The 24496-nt window shown below is 45.0% G+C and overlaps 1 protein-coding gene across 3 annotated transcripts in view; it reads left to right on the top strand.

The window, feature by feature from the left end:
* The window catches only part of USP46 (ubiquitin specific peptidase 46), a 59580-nt gene extending 38208 nt beyond the window's left edge, over positions 1 to 21372 (top strand). For all 3 annotated transcript variants that reach the window (XM_014534551.1, XM_014534554.1, XM_005853163.2), the window contains exons 5-9: positions 3831 to 3907; positions 10955 to 11038; positions 13364 to 13561; positions 17038 to 17116; positions 17956 to 21372. In XM_014534551.1, the coding sequence (XP_014390037.1) occupies positions 3831 to 3907; positions 10955 to 11038; positions 13364 to 13561; positions 17038 to 17116; positions 17956 to 18057 (540 nt within the window). In that variant the 3' untranslated portion in view covers positions 18058 to 21372. The remainder of the gene's footprint in view (positions 1 to 3830; positions 3908 to 10954; positions 11039 to 13363; positions 13562 to 17037; positions 17117 to 17955) is intronic.
* Positions 21373 to 24496: the final 3124 nt, after the last annotated feature.

Raw genomic sequence — 24496 nt, 5'->3', positions numbered from 1 at the left:
CTTTAGCTCTGAGGCCTGGCTGCTGAAAACATGGATACAATGTTGCGGTCTGAGCCCGGCTGAATGGGAGCCGGTTTCTGGGGTTTTGTTTAGCTTCTTATTTGCAACATAGTACATAGTTGCTTAGAGTTGCAGCTGAGAGGCCGGCAAGTGAGGTGGGGGAACTTTGGAGTTTGCAGCAAGCAAGCCTCATGCTCGCTTCAGTGCCTGGCTGCCGGCCGCCATCTTGGCTGACAGTTAATTTGCATATACTCACTGATTAGCCAATGAAAAGGGTAGCGGTCGTACGCTAATTACCATGTTTCTCTTTTATTAGTGTAGATTTAGTAAATATTTATTGGGTACCTACTAAATGCTGAAAATTATTTTAGGTATTAGGGCTATAGTAATTAGACCAACAGAAAAGGTAGTCCCTGCTCTACAGTTTATTAATATATGCATTTTAAAGCTATAAATTTTCCTTTAAGCACTGCTTTAGCTACATCTCACAACTTTTATTTTTTATATTTTAAATATATTTTATTGATTTTTTACAGAGAGGAAGGGAGAGAGACACAGAGTCAGAAACATCGATGAGAGAGAAACATTGATCAGCTGCCTCCCGCACATCTCCCACTGGGAATGTGCCCGCAACCAAGGTACATGCCCTTGACCGGAATCGAACCTGGGACCTTGCAGTCTGCAGGCCGACGCTCTATCCACTGAGCCAAACCGGCTTCGGCTATCTCACAACTTTTGATATGTGTTGTCATTAGTTCAAAATATTTTCTAATTTTCTCTTGTTATTTTTTTCTTTGATTCATACATTACTTAGCAATATGCTGTTTAATTTTTAAACATTTGGGATTTTCCTAGATATTTGAATATTATTGATTTAGAATTTAATTCCATTGTGGTTAGGGAATATCTTCTGTATGGTTTCAATCTTTCTAAATTTATTTTGACATATTTCAAATCCTAACACATGGTCCAATTTCTTAAATGTACTTGAAAACAGGTTCTCTCAACCTTGGAACTTAACAGTTAAGATCAGATAATTCTTTGTTGTGGGGTGCTGCCCTGTGCATTATTGGTTGTTTAGCAGCATCTCTGGCTTCTGCCTGCTGGATGCCAGTAGCATCCCCTAAGATGAGACAACAAAAATGTCTCCCAACATTGCCTGAAGACCCCTGGAAGGCTGTTTCCCTTGCTGAGTTGAAAAGAATGTATATTTTGCAGTTGTTGGACATCCTATATAATAAAAGGCTAATACGCTGCTGGGGTCTGGCCGTAGGGACTGGGCGAGACAGGCCAGACATGCTCTGGAGCACTCCCGACCGGCCAACCTCCCACGGTCCCTCCCCGGCTGGCCGGCCCTGAACGGCCCCAATTGGGACTGGGCAGGATGGGCCAGACACGCCGTGGATGAATCCATGCACCGGGCTGGTTTCGGCCCGATTCCCGCAGGCCAGGCCGAGGGACCCCACTGGTGCACGAATCCCCTGCACTGGGCCCCTAGTGTATCATGAAACCAATTTTACCATTGGCTAATTGATATAAATAAGAGTTAAGTTCCTATGGCATCTCATCAATGTCATAACAAAACAACCTTGAATAAAACCACATTATTCAAGGACCTGCTGTAGTTGTACTGGTTATCTGTTGCTTTGTTATGAACCACCCTAAAAGTCTGACCTAAATCAATTATGATTTAGCATTATAATTCATGCATCTATGGACTTGGCTGAACTTGTGTGTTTGTATTTTATCTGGCTCACTTGTGTGTCTGCAGGCCAGCTGGGGTTTGGCTTGAGGCTGGGCCTGGCTGGGCACCAATGTGAGAACAGCTCTGCTCCCTGGGTCCCGTCTTCCTGGGAACAGTGGGCCAATCCTCATGGTGATGACAGAAGGGCTAGAGAGCAGTTTCACAAGTGCTTACTCAAGCCCCTGCTTATAGCACGTCTTCTAACATTCCACTGGCCAAAGCATGTCACATGGTTGAACACAGAATCAAGGGTTGGGGAACATACCCCTTGATAAGAGATCTGTAAAGTCATGTGGCAAAAAGGCTAGTTTAGGCAATGGTAAGGATTTGGGGCCTTTCATGCATTCTATCATGGCAGTAATAAGTACCATAAAAAATTAAATTAGGATGATAGAGACGTGTGTATGTGTGTGTGTGTATGTAAATATACAGGGGTGGGTGAAAGTAGGTTTACATTTGTTCATATGGAAAATAATACAATAATAAATAAATAATAATACAAGAATTAACCCTGTGTTTTGTGTATTCAAAATTATAAACCTACTTTTGTCCACCACTATATATAGGCCTTTTAAATACAAAATTGGGATTAATTCACATAATTGGATAGCCAACTTTTTCATTTACTGTGATACCCATAATGTATGTAAACTGTTTCCAACTTGTTGACCATTTTAGGCCTTTTAACATTTTCTACTCCTCATGATTTGTTGAATGTTTATCCCTTAAGGCACTTAACATGTATTATTTATATCATCTTTAGAAACAGCCTTATGAAATAGATACTCTTACTGTCCCCACTTTACAGATGAGAAACTGAATAACAGAGAGGCTAAGTACCTGGCCATAAGTCATCCACTTTAATAAGGGGCAGAGACAGGATATGGCGTTGGGCAGTCTGTCTCAATACATCGTCTTGTGTAGACTTACACAAGTATAAAAGATGTATTCACATCTCTGAATAATTCTCTAGGTAATTTCCTAGCAGTGGAGTATTGGGTCCCAAGGTTATTGTCACACGTAAAGGAGTATTATTTTCATTTTGTTGCCACTTGACTGAGCACCTCAAGGTTGTTGCAGGAATAATTGGCCCCTCCCACTCCAAGATGGTAAAATGCTGGTGAACTGCTGGAATATATACACTTCCTCGGAGAGCTTCCATAAGTAGGCCCGGAATTGGATCAGTGGAGGGCTGAGAACTAGCCCGGGCCAATGAGCCATCTGCCTGAGAGCAGGCCAGAGTGGCAGGCAGGCCGGTGCGAGTCTCGGCTCCAGGCCAGCTCCGGGTCCAGTTGTTACCACAGACAGTGCAGGGCTCTGCACATGATGGCCACGTCTTGTGTCAAAGGACAGCTGCACCTGGAGCCGGTGTGACTCTCCAGCCCCTCGCGCATTAGGCTCCCTGGCCCCTCATGCGGTTGTAATGAGCAGACATGGGAAGAAGGGGGTGATTTCAAGGGACTGGCAGAAAGTGCAGACAACTTAACGAAGGGCTGACCCTCAGAGTAGCAGGTTTTCTACGTGTCTCGTCCTTTTTCCATTTTCGTTTTTATCATTCTGCCAGTCTGAGCTATATGGCTACCTGTAGGAAGTATCAACTTCCTACTTTGGAACAGTGGAGGAAATGAATGGAGAGGAAGAGAAATCTGGTAGAGTTTTCATTATTAAGAGTTCTAGCCAGCCGGGTGGCTCAGTGGATCGAGCGTCGTCCTATACACCAAGAGGTTGCTGGTTTGATTCCTGGTCAGGGCATGTGCCTGGGTTATGGGCTCCATCCCCAGTAGGGGTGTGTAGGAGGCAGCCAATTGATGTTTCTCTCTCATCTATGTTTCTATCTCTCTCCCTCTCTCAATAAAAACATTAAAAAATAAAAAGTTCTGAATCAAGCTGGGATAGAGATATGATTAAAATTGAAAATTTGGGATTTTTTGTAGATTGGGTTTCCAAGGTTACTGATTGCCAGTGAATATGCAAAGCCACACACCCCTTTTACTGCAGTTATGGTTCTTGGTTACCTCTAAGTGTTCAAGATACTATGTCTGTTGTGTATTTTGTGCCTAAGACTTTTTTTTCTTTTTTGCTTCAGGTTAGTAGCAAAGATGAAGATTTTCTTGATCTTTCTGTCGATGTGGAGCAGAATACATCCATTACCCACTGCCTAAGGTAACCTCATGAATTCTGAGTGTGGTCTGAGCTTTTTATCAGGCTAGTAAATAAGTGGGGGAAATATCCCATATTTCTTTAGGAAATAATCTTCCTTTCTGTTAAACCCATACAATACCATTTCCTATTTCTTTTTTTCCAAGAGAGATTAAAAATAAGGGTATGTGGTCTGGAGAAAAGTCCTATGGAGAAGAGGGAGGATCAAATGGAAGCTGTTAGTCATTAAGTTTTTAATCTTTAATACAGATGTATTAAGGAGGCAGCCAATTGCTCTCTCTCTCTCTCTCCCTCTCTCTCTCTCTCTCTCTCTCTCATACACACACACACTCTTACACAATTAAGTTAATAATTGCTATAGATGCCTGCCATTCCTTTATTTTTCTAAGCTAATCTATTCTGTTATTTTAAAAAATCATGCACTTTTTAGCCGAGAACCATTGAGGAAATTGCCTTTTCCTCCAACTTCCAGCATTGTATGGAGATCATTCATGGGGAAAATGGCTCCTCACTAGGGTTGAGTGGAGGTGAGGAGCCCGGAGTGTGAGAACAGTACGTGCGCAAGATCACTATAGGTATTGCATGCTTGAGCTGTGCTCCAAGTTGCTGTAAAGACATGGCTTCCTTTTCCCCTCCTCTTTCCAACAAGAGGTCGTGAGTGCTCACAGTGAACCAGGCCTAGTGTGGACACTGGAAATAGAGGAATGAGCACCAGATACGCCTGTCGCAGCACTTACGTGCGGTGGGATCTAAAGATGGTGATCGGTGCTTTGAAGGAAATGAAACAGGTCTGGAGAGTGAGGGAGCCAGTGTAGACTGTGTGGTCATTGCTCAGGTACTGCAGCTCAGAGGCGCTTTAAGGTGTCATCACACGGCAGTAGGAGTAGGGTGGCGGACTTGTTCTTCCAGGAGTGCGGGTGACTTGGAACATTTTAGAAAATGCGGATTAAAGGGACTGCTGTGGTTGGTTGACTGTCAGAAAGTCATCTTATGTGGAAGAACTTGATTCGTCTGGGGGTTAGGTATTGTGAGAGCTGGGGGCCGATTGCTCTCCCATCTCCCAGGAGCCTGATGCCACCGCACACACACCCCTCACCCCCCCGACACTGTGCTGATGGGTACCTGAGTGCTTCCTGTTGGTTTGGCATGTCAGCCTTGTCTGCAAATGCCTTAGACCCTGGGGTCTAGGAAAAGTTTACCTCTCTGCAGAGAAGGATGGCCTCTTTTTCTTCCGAATGGTCCCATTTATGACATGGGTTCTTAATCCTCCTGTGAAAATAAGCCATTTTTTATTTTCCCAAGGTTTTATGATCTCAGGGAATATAGAAACAATTGAGGCTGTGCTAACATTAGTCACAGATGAGGGGATGGGAGAAAGGGCATTTGTCCATACCCCTTCTTTGAGAAGGGGAGTTAGGGAGGTTGACTGCTCCCCTTCTTAGCATGATCTGGGCTGTTCAAAAAGGCAGACGGCAGTGGCCTTAGCTTTGAGGCCAACCAGATAAAGGGCCAATGGTTAGTTAAAATTTCAACCTTTGGGAACCCAGATTTGTGTATTCATTTTTTTTTCTGGAGAAATGTACTTATTGGCCATGCATACCCGAGGAGGGCAGGCTAGAGGCATTCGGAAATGTTAAAGCTGGGAAGGGTGAGTACGAAATAGCCTGGGAAAACCTTTCATCCAACATGAGATTCTCATTTGATGGGACTGTGCAGGCTGATATTCCTGAAATGCCTGCCCATCCTCATTTTACATCCTTAAACTAGACCTTGACTGACTTCGCTGTACCTGCCCTCACATACGCCTAAGACCTCACCTCCCAAAACCTGCCAGGTGTTGTCACTCACACCGAGAGCTCTGCGATGGGCAGCAGATTCCCAACCTCCGAGAGAGGGATGTGCAGGAGGACTGCCAGCTTTTTCCATCTGAGACAAGAGATGAGTGATTCTGATCTATTTTTGGCCCTTTTCATGGTTTAACTTGGTTTGCATTCTTGAAGGCTTGTTTTTAAAATTAGAATTCTGAATTTTTTTTTTAACATCATGACTCCATTTCTCTTCTCATATGATATTTTTATCTTTCATTTGATGATGAAAAAGTAAAAAAAAAAAAAAATTCAAGCTAAAATTGTGGTATTTAAATGTCATATTTTTGCCACTTCCTTCCAGAATGGTTTTTGGTGATCAGTTACAATGTGTGTTCAGTGAACTTTCGTCCCAGAGAAATGATGGTATAAAATGGAGTTAAGTTCAGGATACAGGTTCCATATTGTCGCTGAGCTATAATTCTGATATTTCAAATCTCAGTCCTGTGTCTTAGGCAAGATGAGCCCTCTTTACCCTAGGTCGGAGGATACCAAGTAAGTTTTTTTTTTCCTCTTGAAAAGTTAAGGGATGGCCTCAGGCAAAAACTTAAAATACGTGAAGTTCATCTCAGTTATCCTCACGTGGCCTTTTCTACTTTTGTGCCTTAGTCCCTCCTGTGGCTCCTTCACAGCAACTTACCTTTGTCCTCAGAGTGCTCCCCGTTCTGAGGCCACCTTCCTCTTCCTCTGTCTTCCTCTCATTTAAATTCCCCTTCTCCCAGGAAGACCAGCCAGGAGGAAAGGAGCCTTTTAATACTCCTAAAACTCTATTTTAAAAATTAATCTTAGTTTTTAAAATTCCTTTTCTACTTATTTTGAGAAATTTCTTTCATGCACTAAGTTCATAGAAATCCCACCTCACTTCCTTTGTCACACCCTTATCTCTCAGTTTTACTGTCCTGTGTTTCAGTTTTGGTGGTTGTTATATGGTGTTTTCTAATATCTGACATATAACTTTTTCTCATGGATTTCTATTTTTAATCTTTTTTTATATTCTAGTCAGTGGTTTTTGAACTTTATTGTGTCAGATTCACCTGGGCAGGTTGGTACAAATCAAGGCCCAGGCCATATTCAACTTCGGCGAGCCTGGGCCCCTATTTTTAATTAATTTCCTGGTGATTCTGATACCACCAAAGTTTAAGAACCACTGCTCTAGATCTTTGCCCCTCAAACAGGGGTTCGTGGGCTAGCACCATTGTTGTCACCTGGCATCTCATTAGAACGACAGCATCTCAGGTCTCCCCCAAGAATGAATGAATGAATCAGAATCTGCATTTGGACAAGATCGCCAAGAGATTCAAATGCATGTGAATGTTTGCAGAGCAGTACGTTGGGTCGCTTTAAGAACAATGCCTGGGTTCTCCCTGGAGAGATTCTGACGTAATTGATGGGGGCAGGTGAGGGGGCTGATATGGAGATTGAGATTGTTTTTAAAGTTCCCCAGGTGATTCTAAGGAACAGCCAGGAGAACCACTGCTGTCGGTTTCAGAACAAAGCTTCCCAGTTGGTGTGCCATGGTAACTGGGTCGCAGGTGTGTGTCATGCCCTCTGCTCCTAGAGGCTGAGCAGAGCCACAGGAGCCGTGCATCAGGTTCCCGCAGCTCCTTGCTGTGTAGTATCATTTCTATGTGCGCCACGCCAGGAGCACTATCCGGAAGCATTGCTTGAGAATTTTTTAAAACCAATTTTTGAGCTATTGTGTTGAGTGGGAAAGTAGTTAAGATTTTAATGAAAAAAAGTATCAAATATAGACATTACCTTGGACATGATAGCCATCTTTACAGTATATAACATTCCCATCCATGAACATAGTCTTTCTCCATTTTTTTAAAAGTTTTTTTTGTATACATTTCCATAAGATTGTATAGTTTTTTTATTTATAAAGGTGTGCATTTTATATTAGATCTGTTCCCAAATTGTGTGTGAGTGTGTGTATATATATTTAAATATATTTTTATTGATTTCAGAGAGGGAGGGAGAGAGACATCAATGATGAGAGAGAATCATTGATTGGCTGCCTCCTGCAGGCCCTCTGCTGGGAATCGAGCTTGCAACCTGGGCATGTGCCCTGACCAGGAATCAAACTGTGACCTCCTGGTTTGTAGGTCGATGCTCAACCACTGAGACACACTGGCCGGGCCCCAAAGTATATTTTTAAATAGTGTTTTACTGCCACTATGACTCTTTTGAAAGAAATACAAAGAGTTTTGTGCTTTTTCTCTAACCTCGTCTCTGCTTTAGTAATTGATCTGCTCTTGGAAAAAGGTCTCTGCTCTTTCCTTCCCCTCTGACTTTGTTATTGTGCAGTTTCCTCACCTTTGTTGCCTGCTTTTGTTCCAGCAGTTATACAATAGCAACTGACAGGCCTGGTCTGCCTCAGGGTTTCCTGCTGGTCACCCCCTTTCCTCGCCTAGCCTCACTTCCCACTTCTCAACTCACAGACCCCCTAAAAGCATGACCCTGTCCTCGTGGCAGCAAGCTCCCAGCCAGCTGGGGCCGGGCAGGCTGGTGGTCATTTGTAAAGTGGGCCCTTAAATTAGGTACTAACTTCTGCTATATTTCTGCTGTCTGGGCCTACACATACTTCAGGAAACTGCCTTCGAGAAATACAGTAAGCAGAAACCCCTGTCCATTGCTCTGCCTGCCTTGGTTTTCTGTTCTCTAGCTGGATACAGAGGTTTGTCTGTGGTGGATGTACCCAGGGTGTGCATCTCCACTGCCACCCATTCGCACCTCTCCCTCTCCCAGCCCCCGCCTCGTCCACCCGTAAGCCTGTGCAGGCCAAGCACTGCTTTCACATCCGCTCCTTCTCTGAAGAGTTGCCTGTATTCATTCAGCTGAATGTGAGACTGTATTATGCACCAAGCACTTGAAATTGGGATGGAGTGTAATTGCCTTCTAAATTGTTTCCTGGCCTTCGACCCCCTCCGGTTCTTCCTCTGTGGTGCTGCCAGAAGTGGTATTTGTAGAAAGCACCGTCTGATTATGTCTTCTCTTTGCTGAGACTGGTTAGTGGGGCTCCAGAGCTGCAGGGTCCACGCCAGCTTCTAAGCAGCGTACTCGCCATGCCTCCATGCCTCTGTCAGCATTCCCTCAGTCTGCAATGCTTGACTCCTATCCCCCCAGCACTTTTTCCCTCCGACAGCCTGACTCGGGCATCGCCCCCGGGGAAATGTCCTGAATTACCCCAGTTCAGGTTCATGTCTCCTCCCGTGGACCTCATCTCCGACCTCATTTCCCTGGACCCTGTGCACACTCCTCTGCTTTCGTTCAGCCGGCTGCGTTATTGAGGGCCGTGAGCATTGTTCTCCGTGCTTGGCTACAGCAGTGAGGCAGACGGGGTCAGTGCCCACAAAGAGGAGAGACACGTACTAAATGAATGAGAGGATGGTTTCAGAGAGCAGTGAGTGCTCCTAAGAAAACCAGACAGCAGCGGGCTAGGGCTGGGCTGGGTGGGTCTGGAGCAAGTGGACAGGGAAGTCTTCTGGCAAGAGGTGACATTTACACCGAGCTCCGAATGAGCGAAGTAGCATGGAAGAATCTGGAAAGCACCTCCTGCAAGTGCCAAGAGGCAGGGAGAGCGTGGAACGTGAGCTACAGGAGAAGGCTGGCCCGTGTGGCTGGAGCAGAGTGAGCGTGGGCAACAAGGTCGGAGATGAGGTCAGAAGAGCTGTCAGATCTGAAGACGGCTGGCCTGTCCCATGGCAAGGAGTTTGGATCTTATTCACAAGTGCACTGAGGAGCTGTTGGAGGGTTTAGGGTAGGGGACTATAGTTTAAAAAAAACCTATGAACAAATTCCTATGCACACTGCACATATCTTATTTTGAAGTAAAAAAACAAAACGGGAACAAATACAATATTTGTATTTGCATGTGGCCCGCGGGCCGTAGTTTGAGGACCCCTGGTTTAGGGGAATCAGCGGTGTGAAGTGATTTATGTTGGACCTGCACTGAGCACCAAATGTCTGTGACTCACCTGTGCACGTCTCTGTAGGCTGAGCTGTGTGAGGGCAGGGACTCTGCGAATCTCTGGCACCTAGTCCCAAGTACTGTTGGTAAATATTTGGGAATTTAATGAACAAACAATCCATGTTTTCTTTTGATAAGCTCTGATTAAGTGGTTGAATCTTTCACTTGTGAATAATAGCATTTTTGATTTAAAAAATATGTATTTTTAGTGATTTCAGACAGGATGGGAGAGGGAGTGAGAGAATCATCAACGATGAGAGAGAATCATCAATCTGCTGCCTCCTGTACACCCCCTACGGATCGAGCCCGCAATCTGGGCATGTGCCCTGACTGGAAATCGAACTGTGACCTCCTGGTTCATAGGTTGACACTCAACCATTGAGCCACACTGGCTTGGCTAACATTTTCAGTTTAGTCAAATGTGACCTTTCTGGTTTTGGGACACTCCCCGTGCATAAGGAAATGTCACGGACCTTTTCAAGACTCTGGGGTGTTATTATATTCTGGATGTTCTTTCTGCCTTTGAAGTAGTACCACAGGAATGTTAAATAGAATCTCAGGGACCAGAAAGAATGAAAAGCCATGACATTTAAAAAATGAATCTATCAGTAGGCTATAAGTCAAATGCAGACATAACATCACAATGGCATTTGTTCTCAAAAGGAGGGAGGCCAACGTTCATGTCATCCAGGGTGTGGGGTGGCGGGAAGCAGGGCTGGGAGGAAGCCGTCACATGCTGATCATTGGGACTTTCTTGGTTCCATATAAGGGCAGTTGTGTATGGTTTCCATGTACTTATCTTCACTTTTAAGCTCTTAGGAAATACAGACCTGAGATGTGCCATTTATCATTCCTGTACAATAGTCCCAGTAATTTTATGGGATTGACGTTTTTTGGACTCAACTGTGCGGTGGGCATTGAATATAGTTAGTATTTTTCTATTACAATTTGTATCTCCAATTTACAGGTGTTCTTTGTTAAACACTGAGTTTTTTCCGAATCAGTTGGAAACATCTGTCTGTGTCCCATTAAATAAAGCTATAGTTGAACATCTCTCCTGGTGGAATCACAGTCCAACCCAACAAGGATCTTTTCTCATCACTCCTCTACCTGCGCTCAATTAAAGATCACCCTATAGGTGATAGAGCGTTTAAAACTCAGTACACCAAGCACAGTTTGGACTTCTTTTTAAGCTGTAAATATTTTTCTCTGCAGAGACTTCAGCAACACAGAAACACTGTGTAGTGAACAGAAATATTATTGTGAAACGTGCTGCAGCAAACAGGAGGCCCAGAAAAGGTGCGTAAAGGACTTAGCTCAAGAGGCTGGCTTTGTGTCTGGAGGGGGAGCCAGCTTGGGAAGCCTGCCAGATCTGATTTTGAATCCCAGTTCTGTGGGCTCATAGCCAAGGAGCTTTGGGGAAGTCATTTACCTTTGTCACGGGTAAAAGTAGGATAAGAATGCCCACCTTGGAGAGTTGTCCATTCGTATGATTATTTGCTCATTTGGTCACTCATGCATTCCTTCCACAAATATTGATTGAGTGCTCCTATGTGCCCTGGGTAAACAAGTGGTCATCAGATACAGTCACTGTCGTCTTGGGGTTAAAGGCGAACTATTAAAAGGACCTAGTAGAGTACATGACATATAGTTGTCACTCAGTAATGTTGTTAGTATTGCCCAAACATTGGAACTTCTCTTTGTTTTAATCCTCACCCGAGGATATGTTTATTGATTTCAGAGAGAGTGGAAGGGAGGGTGGGAGGAGAGAGAGAGAGAGAGAGAGAGAGAGAGAGAAATATCTGTGTGAGAGAGAATCATCCATCCGCTGCTTCCTGTACACACCTTGACTGGGGATCGAACCTGCAACCGAAGTACGTGCGCTGACTGGGAATTGAAACTGCAACCTTTTGGTGGATGGATGACGCTCCAATCAACTGAGCCACCCAGCGAGAGCAGAGCTTCTTATTTAGAAGATATGAGGTTAAAAAATTAATTATTTGATAAGGAATAATGAGGAAATCACTAACACATCAATTATATGGGTAGCTGATAGGAAAGTTATCACATTCTGAATTGATGTAGGACCCAAGGTTGCCCATCCTTTTCCCACCACCAGTTACAGCTCTTGGACAATCTGAGATAACCAGTGCTTCCCTGTTATTTTCCCCCAGAAGCCAAGAAACTTGACATTTTAATTATCCTGTGAAGCCTCCCTGTGAGTTAAATTTACCCGGCCCCTGGTTGTGGAATGCTCTCAGTAACTCATAGATGCTCATTATTGCCATCTAAACCCTCAGAGGCCTGAGGCTGAGGATGAAATAATTCCTCTGCCCAGCCTCCCAGCCCTTCTCATCTTTCCTTGCTGCATCTAAACGTACAGAAGGTTAGTCACTGTGGCAGGTGGAGCGTGGGTGGTAGGCACTTCTCTCTCCTTAGTGGTCAGGGAAGCTCGCCTCTGCTCCCATCCGTATACCTAGGCCAGCCCAGGTCTTCCGATGTGGCAGGAAGGTGATTTCTGTGCAGCCCTGGAGGTCTCGCACATTAAAATGTCATGTACTTCTATAAAATAGGAGGTTCCCCATAATTCATATGTTTCTGCTGATGTTGTTATTTTGCTTACTTTTTTATGAACAGGGTTTTACCTTAATAGATTCCTGAATAGTATTCTCTTAAAATTTGTCCCTTTCAAATAATATGCATCAGATGTGTACACAAGCTGAGCAGGATGTACACAAATTCAGGACATTCATAGACAGGGCCCTGGAAGGTGCCCGGAGGACACTCTGTCCTACCAGTGCTCACTACAGAGACTGTTGTCTTTGTGACTTTCTACCAAGGAATATTAACGGCCCTCGGGTGAGAAAAGCTTTCTGTGTTTATATAAGTTTGGGAAATGCTGCATCAAACAACAGAAAACGGTTCCTTGAGTGTGGATTTCTCAAAACCACTGTGCTAAGGTGCAGGGAGGAGCTTCAAAACAGTGGCATTGTCCAAACTGGGTCGCAGAAACCCCACCCTGTTAGCGTCTCCAGGGCGCTGAGGAGCCCAGTTTGGGAAATGGAGCGCTGAGCCAACCCCTGAACGAGGAAACTGAGCCAGAGAAGGGAAATGACAGGCCCAAGAGCACAGAGGGAGTGGGAGTGAGCCTGGCACATTTGGTTTCCTGATGCCAGCGGCTGGCAGTGGCTGTTCATCCCTCTGGTCCTTGGAACCTGGAAGTCCAGGCCACACCCTTCTGCTTGTCCTCGCCCCAGAGCTGCCACCCTCCTATCCAGGATCTCAGGAAGGGGCTGGGGAGGGGTACCCAGGTGCTGTTCCTCCCTAGCAGGCTGGGCAGTGACAGAGAGCGATCGCACTCCCTAATTTTATTGGTACAGAAGTTCTGGAATGTCTCCTCTCACTCAACAGAGCCCCGGGCTGCGTTTTTCTCTGGCCGACTGCTCAGTTAGCCGAGGATGTGGGAGAAGTCAGCTCTACACAAGTGAGCAAACTTTTACTCTTATGAGTGGTTGGTCATTTGCAGTTGGTTAGACCCCTCCTGCTCTCCATCTGCAGGCAACAGTGGATTCTGTTTCCCTAACGGGTCGGGTACAACTGGGTTTCTATTTCACGGTTCCGTAGGATGAGAGTGAAAAAGCTGCCCATGATTTTGGCCCTGCACCTGAAGCGGTTCAAGTACATGGAGCAGCTGCACAGGTACACCAAGCTCTCCTACCGCGTGGTCTTCCCGCTGGAGCTGCGGCTCTTCAACACCTCCAGCGACGCTGTGAACCTGGACCGCATGTATGACCTGGTGGCCGTGGTGGTGCACTGTGGCAGGTACGGGCCAGCGGCAGCGGGGTGCAACGGGAAGTTGGGGGGTCATCCCTGTGCCGAAGCAGACCCAGCTGGGCCTTTCCTGGGCTGTGAGTCCCAGTAATAATGGGACTATTTGTGGAATCTCTTCCAAGCTCTTGTATATATATCATCTAAAACAAATATAAATGTGTCTACATGCACCCATAAAGTAAAATCAACTGCATTATGATAAGATATTCTAAATGTTTTATCACAAGGGAAATAATAAATCTTTGGTTATAAATGATGCTTGGGAGGAGTTTGAAATAACTTGAAGGCATAAATGCTTATGCTATGATTTTAATTTTTAAAAAGCCAGGTTACAGGTTATGTGATTTCAAAAGTATTTAAAGATGTATGAATAAAGACGAAGCAGTAGATCAGAGTTCAGTTTTCTGGCATTTTGAATGATTGAAAATGTACTCTTAAAAAATATTCTTTATGTGTTTCTCAGTCTTTGCCCAACATTCCATGAGAAGTATATAATCTGGCCCTGGCTGTGTGACTTAGTTAGTTTAGGAGTCACCCCGTAAACCAAGAGGTTGCCGGCTCAATCCCCAGTAAGGGGCGTGCAGGAGGCAGCCCATCAGTGTTGTGCTTTCACATCGATGTTTCTCTTTCTCTCTCTCCCTCTCCTGCCCCCTCTCTCTAAAAATTAATAAATTATTTAAAAAAAACACCACAGCAAAGTCTATTTTTAAAAAGTACATAATCAGAAAGAAGAGAAAGAGAAGGCCCCTAGATAGAGAAGAGCAGTGTTTTGCTGAAACTCCTTTGATTAAATCTTTTTTATAATTAAATCTTTTCCGTAATTTGGAGATGTCTGAGCATGGAAAGGCTACTGAGACTTCCCCTCTTGTTTTCCTTTGCTCAGCTGGGGTCGGTGTGTGCTCTCTTCCTGGGTGGGCACAGCTTTCCCTGCCCTCGCGGGTTCTAGATTGGGACGTGCGGCAGTGTGGGTGTCTTTTCCTCTGCATCTTGCCTCGGTCGGGCTGTGGTGCACGGACTATTCCAGGAGGTGCACAGCTCCACGTGGAGGAGTGGATTGATGAACTTTTAATCCTGTGTTGGGGTGGATGGTATCCTGAGCTGTCACGTCACATCTGAAGCACCCCTGTTTTGTCCTGCACATACTGACCAACTTCAGGTCACTGGATATTTTGTGTTCTCAGTTATATTTCTCGGGCAGTGATAAGCCGGCTTTGTGTTTTCCCTGAGGAATAGTTCTAACAGGTCCCTTTGAAGAACCCCGGGGCCCAGTGATCTGGAAGCTGGCCAGGGACACTAGGTGGTACCCCGGCAGGGCTTGGGAAGAGGAGGTTTTGGGGAGGCAGAGCCTGGTACCTGGAGGGCATCGTGCCGAGGTGGGCAGTGTGATGGAGAAACAAGCGCTCAGATTTGTAGGCTACACATGGGTTTTCAGTGGGATCTCTGTGGTGCCAACTGTGATCCTGGGAACACTGGGAAGGGCACGGCGGAGACCCATTGAGGAGACAGGACGAGCGGGAGACTGGGCTGGGACAGTCAGCCTGTGTGATGGGTGCACGAGGTCAGAGCAGCCCTGGCAGCAAGGGCGAGTGGGTGCTGAGTCACGCATGCTGCTCACTGGGATTCTTTACATTCTTCCCACCAGAGGCACATTGTTCTGATACGCAGAGCAGGGCTGGCTGGGGGCACCGGGAAGCTCTGAGGTTAGGGAGCTGAGCCCTTCTCTGTGCCAGGCCCTCCTGACTCACGGTGGCAGTGAGTGCACAGCCTCACTCACTGATATCTGCTGCAAGCACTTTTGAACCCTTGTTTCCTGGGTCCCCGGGCAGGATCTGAAGGTACAGAACACTTTATGATTTTGATTCATACTGTGAGGAATGAACCAACCAGGCAGTGAGAGCAAGGGGAGTGATTGGCAGAGATCTATCTACCCAGGTGACCTTTTAGCTGAGGCCTCAAGATAACGTGGGCCAAGAGTGCAAACACTGGGAGAGGATCGTTTCAGGCAGTTGCAGCGGGTGGAAGACCCGCATGTGAAGGGTGATGTGTGTGAAAGCCGAGAAGAGCAGTGGGCTGGAGCCCAGGGAGGGGGCAGAGGGCTGGGTGAGGTTGGAGAAAGGCAGGAACAGTTCGTGTGGGTCATCTTGTATTTAAAGAAAGTAACCATAGGGAAATACAGCTTTTTAGCTTTAATGATGTATTGCACAAAACAAAACTCTAAATTCAGGATTAAAATCTCATTTGTGCAAATCTTAACTACAGACTAATAGCTGTTTAGTTGTTCTTTCTACTATTTTTATCTTCTATACTAATAAAAGGGTAATATGCTAATTAGACCAGACATCTTCCAGACATCCATCCAGACAAAGCCATGATGGTAGGGGCCGAGGTAGAGGCAGTTGGGGGCGATCAGGCTGGCAGGGGAGGGCAGTTAGGGGCAACCAGGCCAGCAGGGGCGGGCAGTTAGGGGCGATCAGGCAGGCAGGCAGGTGAGTGGTTAGGAGCCAATGGTCCAGGATCACGAGAGAGCAGGGATCAGGCCTAAACTGGCAGTCGGACATCCCCCAAGGGGTCCTGGATTGGAGAGGGTGCAGGCCAGACTGAGGGACAATACCCCCCCCCCATGCACAAATTTCATGCACCAGGCCTCTAGTTGTGTAATATATACCTTTTTATTTTAATGCTTGGTATTATACATTGTGGTTTAGTAACATCTTTTTGAAACTTAAATCAACTCCTCAGAATTTCCCAGGATCTTCCTGGCTCACTCACAGCAAAGTCCAAAATCTTAGCCATGAGAGCCCCTACCCCTTTTGCTTTGGTTGCCCCTGGCTCTCTCTGCTCTGGCCTCCTTGCTCTTCCATAAACACAGCAAGAACTGTATCCCCCAACACCTTTGCACTTGCTGCTCCTTATTCCTGATGCTTCCATCTAATAGTCCATGGCTTTTCCCACAGTCCTTTCCTTCAGGGAAATTTTCTTCTGCTCACATCTCGTGTTATCAGGCCCCTTCCATCTCTTTATATCAGAGAATGCTGTCCCTCTCCACTCACTGTGCCATCCATCGGCTTTATTCTTCATGGCCTTTACCACCACTGCAGATGCATCTACATTTTAGTTTGTTTATTCCCTATTCAACCCCTACCCCCACAAAAGTGGGACTTGGTTTTGTTCACTGTGTTTTCCGCTGACAGCCAGAATAGGATCTGGCACATAGTAGGTATGCATACAGTGATTATTTGCTGTATTTGTCGAATCTGAATGTCTGTTTTCCCCTGGATTGTGAGTCCTTAGACGCCAGATGTCCACTCATCTCTGCACTCCATGTGCCCAGCACAGCGCCAGCACCTGGTGCTCCTCTGTGAGCCGGTCAGGCCAAGTTCTGCCCTGATGATAGCTTTCTCTAGTGAGTCGCTGCTTATAAAGAAGTAAATGTTAACGGGCTACTGTCTTTTTCTGCCTTTTTCCAGCGGTCCTAATCGTGGGCATTATATCACTATTGTGAAAAGTCACGGCTTCTGGCTTTTGTTTGATGACGACATCGTAGAGGTGGGTATGCAGAGTGCTCTGCGGCAGGGGTGGAGCGGGGACCGAATTTTGGGGAATGTGTAGGTGTGGATGTTTCCTAGAAGAGGCCTGTTTTCCTACCATCTGACCTTAGAACAACGTACATTTCTCTCAAAACGAAATCCTGCTGCTTCCCATTCTCTATGGAGAGGGAGAAGGGGTGTGATCATGGCCTCCTTAATGTGTTCTGGTTAACTGATCAGCCATGGACATGGGAGCTTTATGCCACCATCAGTCATATTTATAATAAGTTCTGCCGCCTCACGTACTACAGTCCTCTCTGGTAAAGACCAAATAATGCACTTCGAAATTCTGTTAAAATTTTCTCATTATACCAAATTTTTCTCGTATTGGTTATTAAAAACTTTATTTTTTCAGTCTGTTGGACCTGGAAAATCTTTATATTACACCCAAGTATTCCAAATGTTGATTTTGTTGTAGAGGCATAGTAGCTGGAGAGAATTCACGCTCAAAGACATGGTCTAGTTTAGCCCATGGGATAAAAAGAAAGGGAAAGAATCACGGTGACTCCCCAGGCCCCCAGTTTGCCATTAGAAAGACAGAAGTCCTGGCTCCTCCAGCATGCCCACATGTGGCTGCTGCTAAATTCGAGGTGGCTTTCTCCCCAGAGATGTGTAGTTCATGCAGTCGTGTCCTCTGCCAAGTCTGTGGAATTGCCGGCTGCCATCGGAAGTTCCCAGTTGTGATTGTATAGCCAACAGTGTTCCTGACACTTACCTCGTGCCTTCTATTAGTTCTCCTGTCCTTCTCCCAGTCGTCACGTTACACAAGTATATTGTTTTATTTCTCTTTTGTTGCAGAAAATTGATGCCCAAGCTATTGAAGAATTCTATGGCCTGACGTCAGATATATCAAAAAATTCAGAATCTGGATATATTTTATTCTATCAGTCACGAGAATAACTTAAAGGACCGTGGGACTAACTCAAGAGGGGGAGTGTTCAAGCACTGTTACTGGGTTCTCTGCGGACTTGCTTCTCCCCGCGGACCACCAATGTATTACTCCGAGTCTCAATGATCTGGCTGTGTTAGTCTCTCTCTCTCTCTCTCTCTCTCTCTCTGTTTTTTTCTACATGCAGCACTATTCGTGGTCTTATTTTAGTCTGAGGTAGAAGTTAACTGCAATCAGATTGTAGTAAGATTTATATGAATAACAGTTGCTAATTTTAGGGTCGGGTAAACATTATGCCACTGGCTGTCTCTGGCTGGATTAGAATGACATGTCCTAGAATGTCTGCAGTCCGTGTGGAGTCTTTGCTGAGTTTCCTAAGTGGTTTCCAGGGACTCCTTTCAATGCATTCCTTTACCGGGTCCCTGGAAACGTTGCTACCCATGTTTAGCTTCTCTGCCTCAAAGGACAGAATTGGGTAGATGTTCACCTTTAGGGCTGCAACTATAGCTTTAAGTGTGTGCAGGTGAAATTGTTTAAAAGTGAGTAACCTCAGATACTAAAACCATCCTCCAGGTGGGACAGGGTGAAGAGGTGTTCAAGGCGCCAGTGTGTGCCCAGGCTGTGCTCACCTCGAGCTAGAATCCCCTGGGGCAAAGAGGGTGGGGAGCTCAGAGCAGGCAAAGCCAGGAGGAGGAAGCTTTCATGGGGAGAGAAAAGTTACTTATCTTTCTACCAAAACTACGTTCAGGAAAATAACTCTCTGCTGTGTGTTCTTAGTGCCACTTCCTTCCGCAAGGTCCCGTGCGTCGTCTCTCTCCTCTATCTGGCACTGCTAAGCATCCAGGGCACCTTTCCAGGCCTAGTGTTGGCCTTTCGCAGTCAGTGGTCACAGGGCTGGGACCCCGGTGGCTGCCTCCAGCGCAGCTCTCCTGAGCAGTCAGACCAGCATCATTCTGTGCCCGGGAGAACGAGGGCACTGCCCCGTTAGGACCAGCTGCGCGCTGGGCCGCTGTTCACTTTGAGGCATCTCAGCCTGCTCGCTGAGGCGGTGGCAGCCCAGGCCAACGTGGCACCTTCCCTGGAGGGAAGACTGCAGTTAACTGGCGTGAAGGTGGGTCGAGGGAAGTGTCGGGGTGGGCGGAGGAGGGAGCCAAACGGTGGCGTTTCTTTGACTCAGGCTCTTAGGATGCTTGACAAGACGGAGTTTTTTGGATGAACCTCATCTCACCCTAGTTATTTTTTTCACTTTTGTTATATATGTATTTATTAGATCATTTGAGTATTGGTACCTTTTATTAAAAGGGTTGATGTGGTGTTTTGCCGTGGAGCTGGTTTTTGGTTTCCTACAAATGCTATGAGTCATAGACCTTCCTTTGGGAAGTCGGTTGACCTCCATACACTATAATATACTGTGAACACATGATCTTGTTATCTAATAAATCAGCGAACGAACATACAGGCGTTTGGCATAATGTGAACTAAAATTGAAATGGAAAATGTTAGTGGCCATTTTGCAACAAGTAAGAGCATAGCACTTTATCTAGATGAAAACTGGATTTCTTATCTTTGAAATATCGTGAACTGTTTATTGCTCAGAACTTAAATAAGCATGCTGACACTTCATTTGTTCATGCTTGAAGTGAAATGTTTTACTTTTCACTGGAGAAGACAAAACAGGGTGATCTTCACGTTATTGTTTTATACGAGTGACAAAAGTATACATCGCCTTGTTTAAAGGCAAATTCATATTTATAAATATTTTGTCTGTTTTTTCCTCCATGAAACGTATGCAGTGATCACTTACCGGGAAGGTGAGTTTTTATTCTGTTATTAAGGAGAGATACTTTCCAATTGAAGGTGATTGCTGTAGGGAACTGTTTGTACTATATATAACCCATATATTTGACTGCAGGTTGCAAAGCTTAAGAAAATGATGGTTGATATCTAATATATTTGGAACTGATTCATAAGAAAAACTATTAAAATTATCTTTGAAATGACTCTTGAAGCTAATTTATTAGAAAAAAAATGTTTCATTTGGAAGCCTGTGTAAGTAATATCTAAATGCAAAGTCATAGATTCAGGATGCCTTTTTTTTTTATAAAGGGTTTTTGTTTTTTTTCCCAGTGACTTAACTGAAGTAATTCCTTTTACTAGAAAGTGTCAGTTAAAATTCAGTTTTCATGGATAGATTTTTGGAATAAAAAAAGAAAACAAGAATGGGGGATGATGCAAAGACATGGAAATGGTCGTGTGATGCAGGAAAAGATTGGGAAAATGCACTTATCCTCCAGCACTCCATCAGGTTTTTAAACTTTAGAGCTATCGGGTAATTTCTCCCTTCTCTTCAATTAATGAAACAGACACTAGGCAGCTACTTCCCCCTGGGTCATTTCACGTTCTGTAAAGACAGCAGCATGCACACACTTTTATTTTTCATCCCTCATTCATCCCCCAGAGCAGAGATTGGTGTTGGAAACGCCGGACCATTCGGAGGCCAAGGATAGCACAAGGCTCAGCAGTGCCCCTGGCGTGGCCAGGGTTTTTACGAGTTGTTTTCGGGAGGAAGGCCTGCTGTATTTTTTTTTCAACTGCTGCGTGTTTTAAAATGAGTTATCGTGTTTTATACTTGACACGAGAAGAAATACTTGCTTTATTGGCTACTTACTAGTTTAGCATCTAGATTATGGTGCAGTATGCCGAAAAGGTAAATTCTGGTAAAATGCTGACATTAGTCCTGGATGTCAATGCGTTTTCCATTCTGAGGCTGCACCAAGTGGCCTGGTCTGAGGCAGCCAAGGAGCAACACAAGAGGGTGCTGGTCGGAATAGGAAGCCGGTTGGTTGTGTAGCTGGTATATTTTGGATGTCAGATGAAGTGGGGAAAGGAATGGCAGAAATGGCCCCCAGGCGTTTATTTCCTGGGTACCCCTAATTTCATGGGCATGCCTAACAATGAACTATGCTCTAACTGGAGCTTAGGGCTTATTTTCGATATTGGAGTGTAGCTTTATTACAGATGGACTTTATCTTTAAACATTGCATTTTGATCAACTTTGTATAGTCCCGTGTATTAAAATATTGTGCACTAAATGTTTTGCCCTGTTTTGCTCTCCTGTGGTCAAGGCGTTTATCAGCACTGTTGTGATTCACTTTGTAGATGGCATGGGTCAGGGAAAAGGGTTTCCTACTTTTCTGCCTAAGTAAGTTTCTGTTTTCCAGTATTACATTAATTTATTTTTGGCTTCCATTACTGTGTAACCAAAATAGTTACTCTATGTGTGTGGCATTCATATGACTTTGTTGCTAAAAAAAACAAAAAACAAATAGTTTTCACTTAAAATAATCTGTACCTTAATTTTTTTAAATGTAACCAATTCAAGCACTTTAAGCAATAATGTCAATCTTGTGAAATTTCAATCAGTTTAACACCCTGCCTCTAAAATTGTTTGCAGAAAATAAATAAATTTAAAAAAATAGGAATTCTCTTCCTAGAGAATTATATCTGGGTAATGTTATATACATTATGTTATAAAAATGTGAGTCATTATTAAGTCTCATATCTAGGTAGTTATTCTGGACTTAATTTCATAGCAGTGGGAATGTAAAGAACATTCTGGTCATTGTAATAGATCGAGGCAATGCTACTGTCAAGGTTGATAAAGTCACTGTTCTGGAGGTAACTTACTAGTTTTGAATGAAGAGGCCAACAGAATTAATCCTGAAATCTGTATCCGGGGAATAGCAAATTGAGCATATCGGTGGGGGGGAAAAAAAAAGAATTAAGGATTGGTAATTAGGCATCACCAAGAATTGCTTAGCTAGGGACTTTGCGTATGAAATCTACTAGTTGGCAAAATAAAAGATTTATTCCCCAAAAGGAAGTGGCTGCAGCTCTGGGATCCCATCAGCATCTGGCTTCTCCCTGCCTGCTCGCAGTGTTGCCTGAGCTTTCCTGTCAGCTCCTTCCAGAGAGCACACAGTGTTTCAAAAACATAAATCCATTACATTGCATCAAGGACTTGGGCATCTTGCCTCTTAACTCTCACGTTAAAAGAGCCGGCGTGTTGAAAGTCTTAACACTGGATTTTATGAATCAAATATCTAAACACTTTCTTTACATTATCCTATATAATAAAAGGGTGATATGCAAATTGACCCTAAGGGCAGAACTACCAGGGAATGACTGGTCGCCATGACGTGTACTGACTACCAGGGGCCAGACGCTCAACGCAGGAGCTGCCTCCTGGTGGTCAGTGCGCTCCCCCAGTGGGAGCTCCGCTCAGCCACAAGGCGGGCTGATAGCTGCAAGCAAGCCTCTCCTGCTGCCTCGGCAGCGCTAAGGATGTCTGACTGTGGCTTAGGCCCGCTACCCCTGCTCCCCGGGAACTTACATCCCCTGAGGGCTCCCAGGCTGCCAGAGGGATGTCTGGCTGCCAGCTTAGGCCTGATTCCCTAGGGAGCAGGCCTAAGCTGGCAGGTGGACATCCCCCAAGGGGTCCCGGACTGCAAGAGGGCACAGGCCAGGCTGAGGGACCACCCCCCCCACACACATACCTGGAGTGCATGAATTTTTGTGCACCAGGCCTCTAGTTATCAAATAATTAGAACCAGTCATTCAGGGCATGAGAGTTTTTAAGCTGTGTGACTATTTTATTGGTTTATCAACCTGTGTTTCCTTTTATAGTTCCCTTATGGTTCAACAGTGCTTAAAAAAGCACATTAGGAATTTACAAACAAATGAAAAATAACTTCATGTTGGTTATGAGGCACCACAATCAGAAATGACACGAGATTTTGTAACGAGGATTCCTAACTTTGTGCTCATTTCCCACATGGCAATTCATAGTAAAGTATTTATTAACAGCCTTGGGTATCATATTCACCTCAGTTGCACGGACCATGTTTGTGTGAGGGCGCAGGCTGTATCAGGGTGGTGTGGAACCCCATGAAAACCCTTCGTGGGGAGGTTGGGCACTTACGTTGTGGGTTGAAATTCTATTTTGTTCTTACCTCCTTAGCGAAGTCTTGAGCTTTCAGAAGAAAACTGAGACTTATAGATTTGACTTGGCTGGAAGCAAAATAATTTGATGGTTGAAGCCACCATTTCTTGATATTTAACCAAGTCCTTTGCTCCAATTCAGCTGTAATTTTATTTCAGCGTCTGTCTTAATTGACCTTGCCTGACAGAACATTCTGTGCTGAGACAACTGAAAATAAACATGAGACATTTTTAAAGTGAGCCATCGTACCTCCTGAGCAGGCTAAGCCTTTTCACTCCAGAGCTCATCTCCAAGTTGAGTTTTATTTACTCGTTTCCCAAGCGAAAGGATAGAAAAATATTTTGTAAGGACTTAACGAAACCTGTGTGAAAAGATCATTCCATTGGCCTCCTCGCATCTCCACCCCTAGGATGAATTTTTTGAAAAGTCTGAAAAGAAGTTATTTCTGCATATTTTTCTATTTCTGCTACCCCCAAAACCCAGAGAATACAAATAAATTGCTAGCCTAGGTATGTTGTATGTCCCCCTGGACTTAGAAGGCTTCAGCAGAAGTTGGGGTGAAGGTTGTGGAATAGAGAGAAGCCCTTTTCCCGGATGTTCATTGATAGACCTGGGGTCTTTAAACTTTGTCATCTGAGGAGTTGTGAAGGTTTATGAGGAACAACCTCACCGCAGACTCTGTCCTTAGATGGGAATTTGTACAGAACATAGAAGAATGAGGGGGTGTGGATCTCAGGAGTAAGAGGAGGGGAATAAAGTTAAGGTCCTTCTAGCATTACTTCTTAGCTTCTCAGCCTTGGTCCCCAATCTGTGCACTTGGCCCTGCAGGGTTAGATGGAACCCCAGTGAGCCCCACAAATGCCTTTAGCTGATTGATATGCAACCTACAGATTCTGTGCTCTTTGCTGTTGCCCTGACCTTGATCTCTGATGGGAGAATTTTAGACCCAATTCAATAGAAGCCTGAAAAAGCTCTCCTGGACTTAGTCCAGGTTCCAGTGTGGGCTGGTTGCCAGCTGGTGCCATCGTCAGCATGTGGGGAAATAGAGGATCAGAAGGCATAAGAGTTCAGGTCCTGACTGTGGCTTCCTGGTTCCATGAAGTTAGAGGTTGGTTCGACCTAATTTGTTGGGGTTACCGTGCTAATGCATGGTGTTTGGAAAAGGGGCTCTTCTCCATGGGTCCTTGAGGAGACACACAACTGTCAAAACAATAGAAAGCATAGACTAGTTACGTAAACATTCTAGGGTAGTACTACGCTATACTGTTCCATTTCATCTAATCCCCACGACATTCTCCAGGCATGAAGGCAAGCCTAAAGAGGTGAGAGACAAGCAGCCCCTGACAGCCAGGCACCAGCCTGAAAAGCTACGCCTTGGATGTTGTTGGGGGCTGCTCGGCACTCACACCTGGGCCGTGGTGTTTTCTGGTGGAGTGATCTCACAGACA

The sequence above is a fragment of the Myotis brandtii genome, unplaced genomic scaffold (assembly GCF_000412655.1).
Source record: "Myotis brandtii unplaced genomic scaffold, ASM41265v1 scaffold10, whole genome shotgun sequence".
Classification (NCBI taxonomy): domain Eukaryota; kingdom Metazoa; phylum Chordata; class Mammalia; order Chiroptera; family Vespertilionidae; genus Myotis; species Myotis brandtii.
Note: the sequence above shows the minus strand (reverse complement) of the source record. Positions and strands in the feature narration are given on the sequence as shown.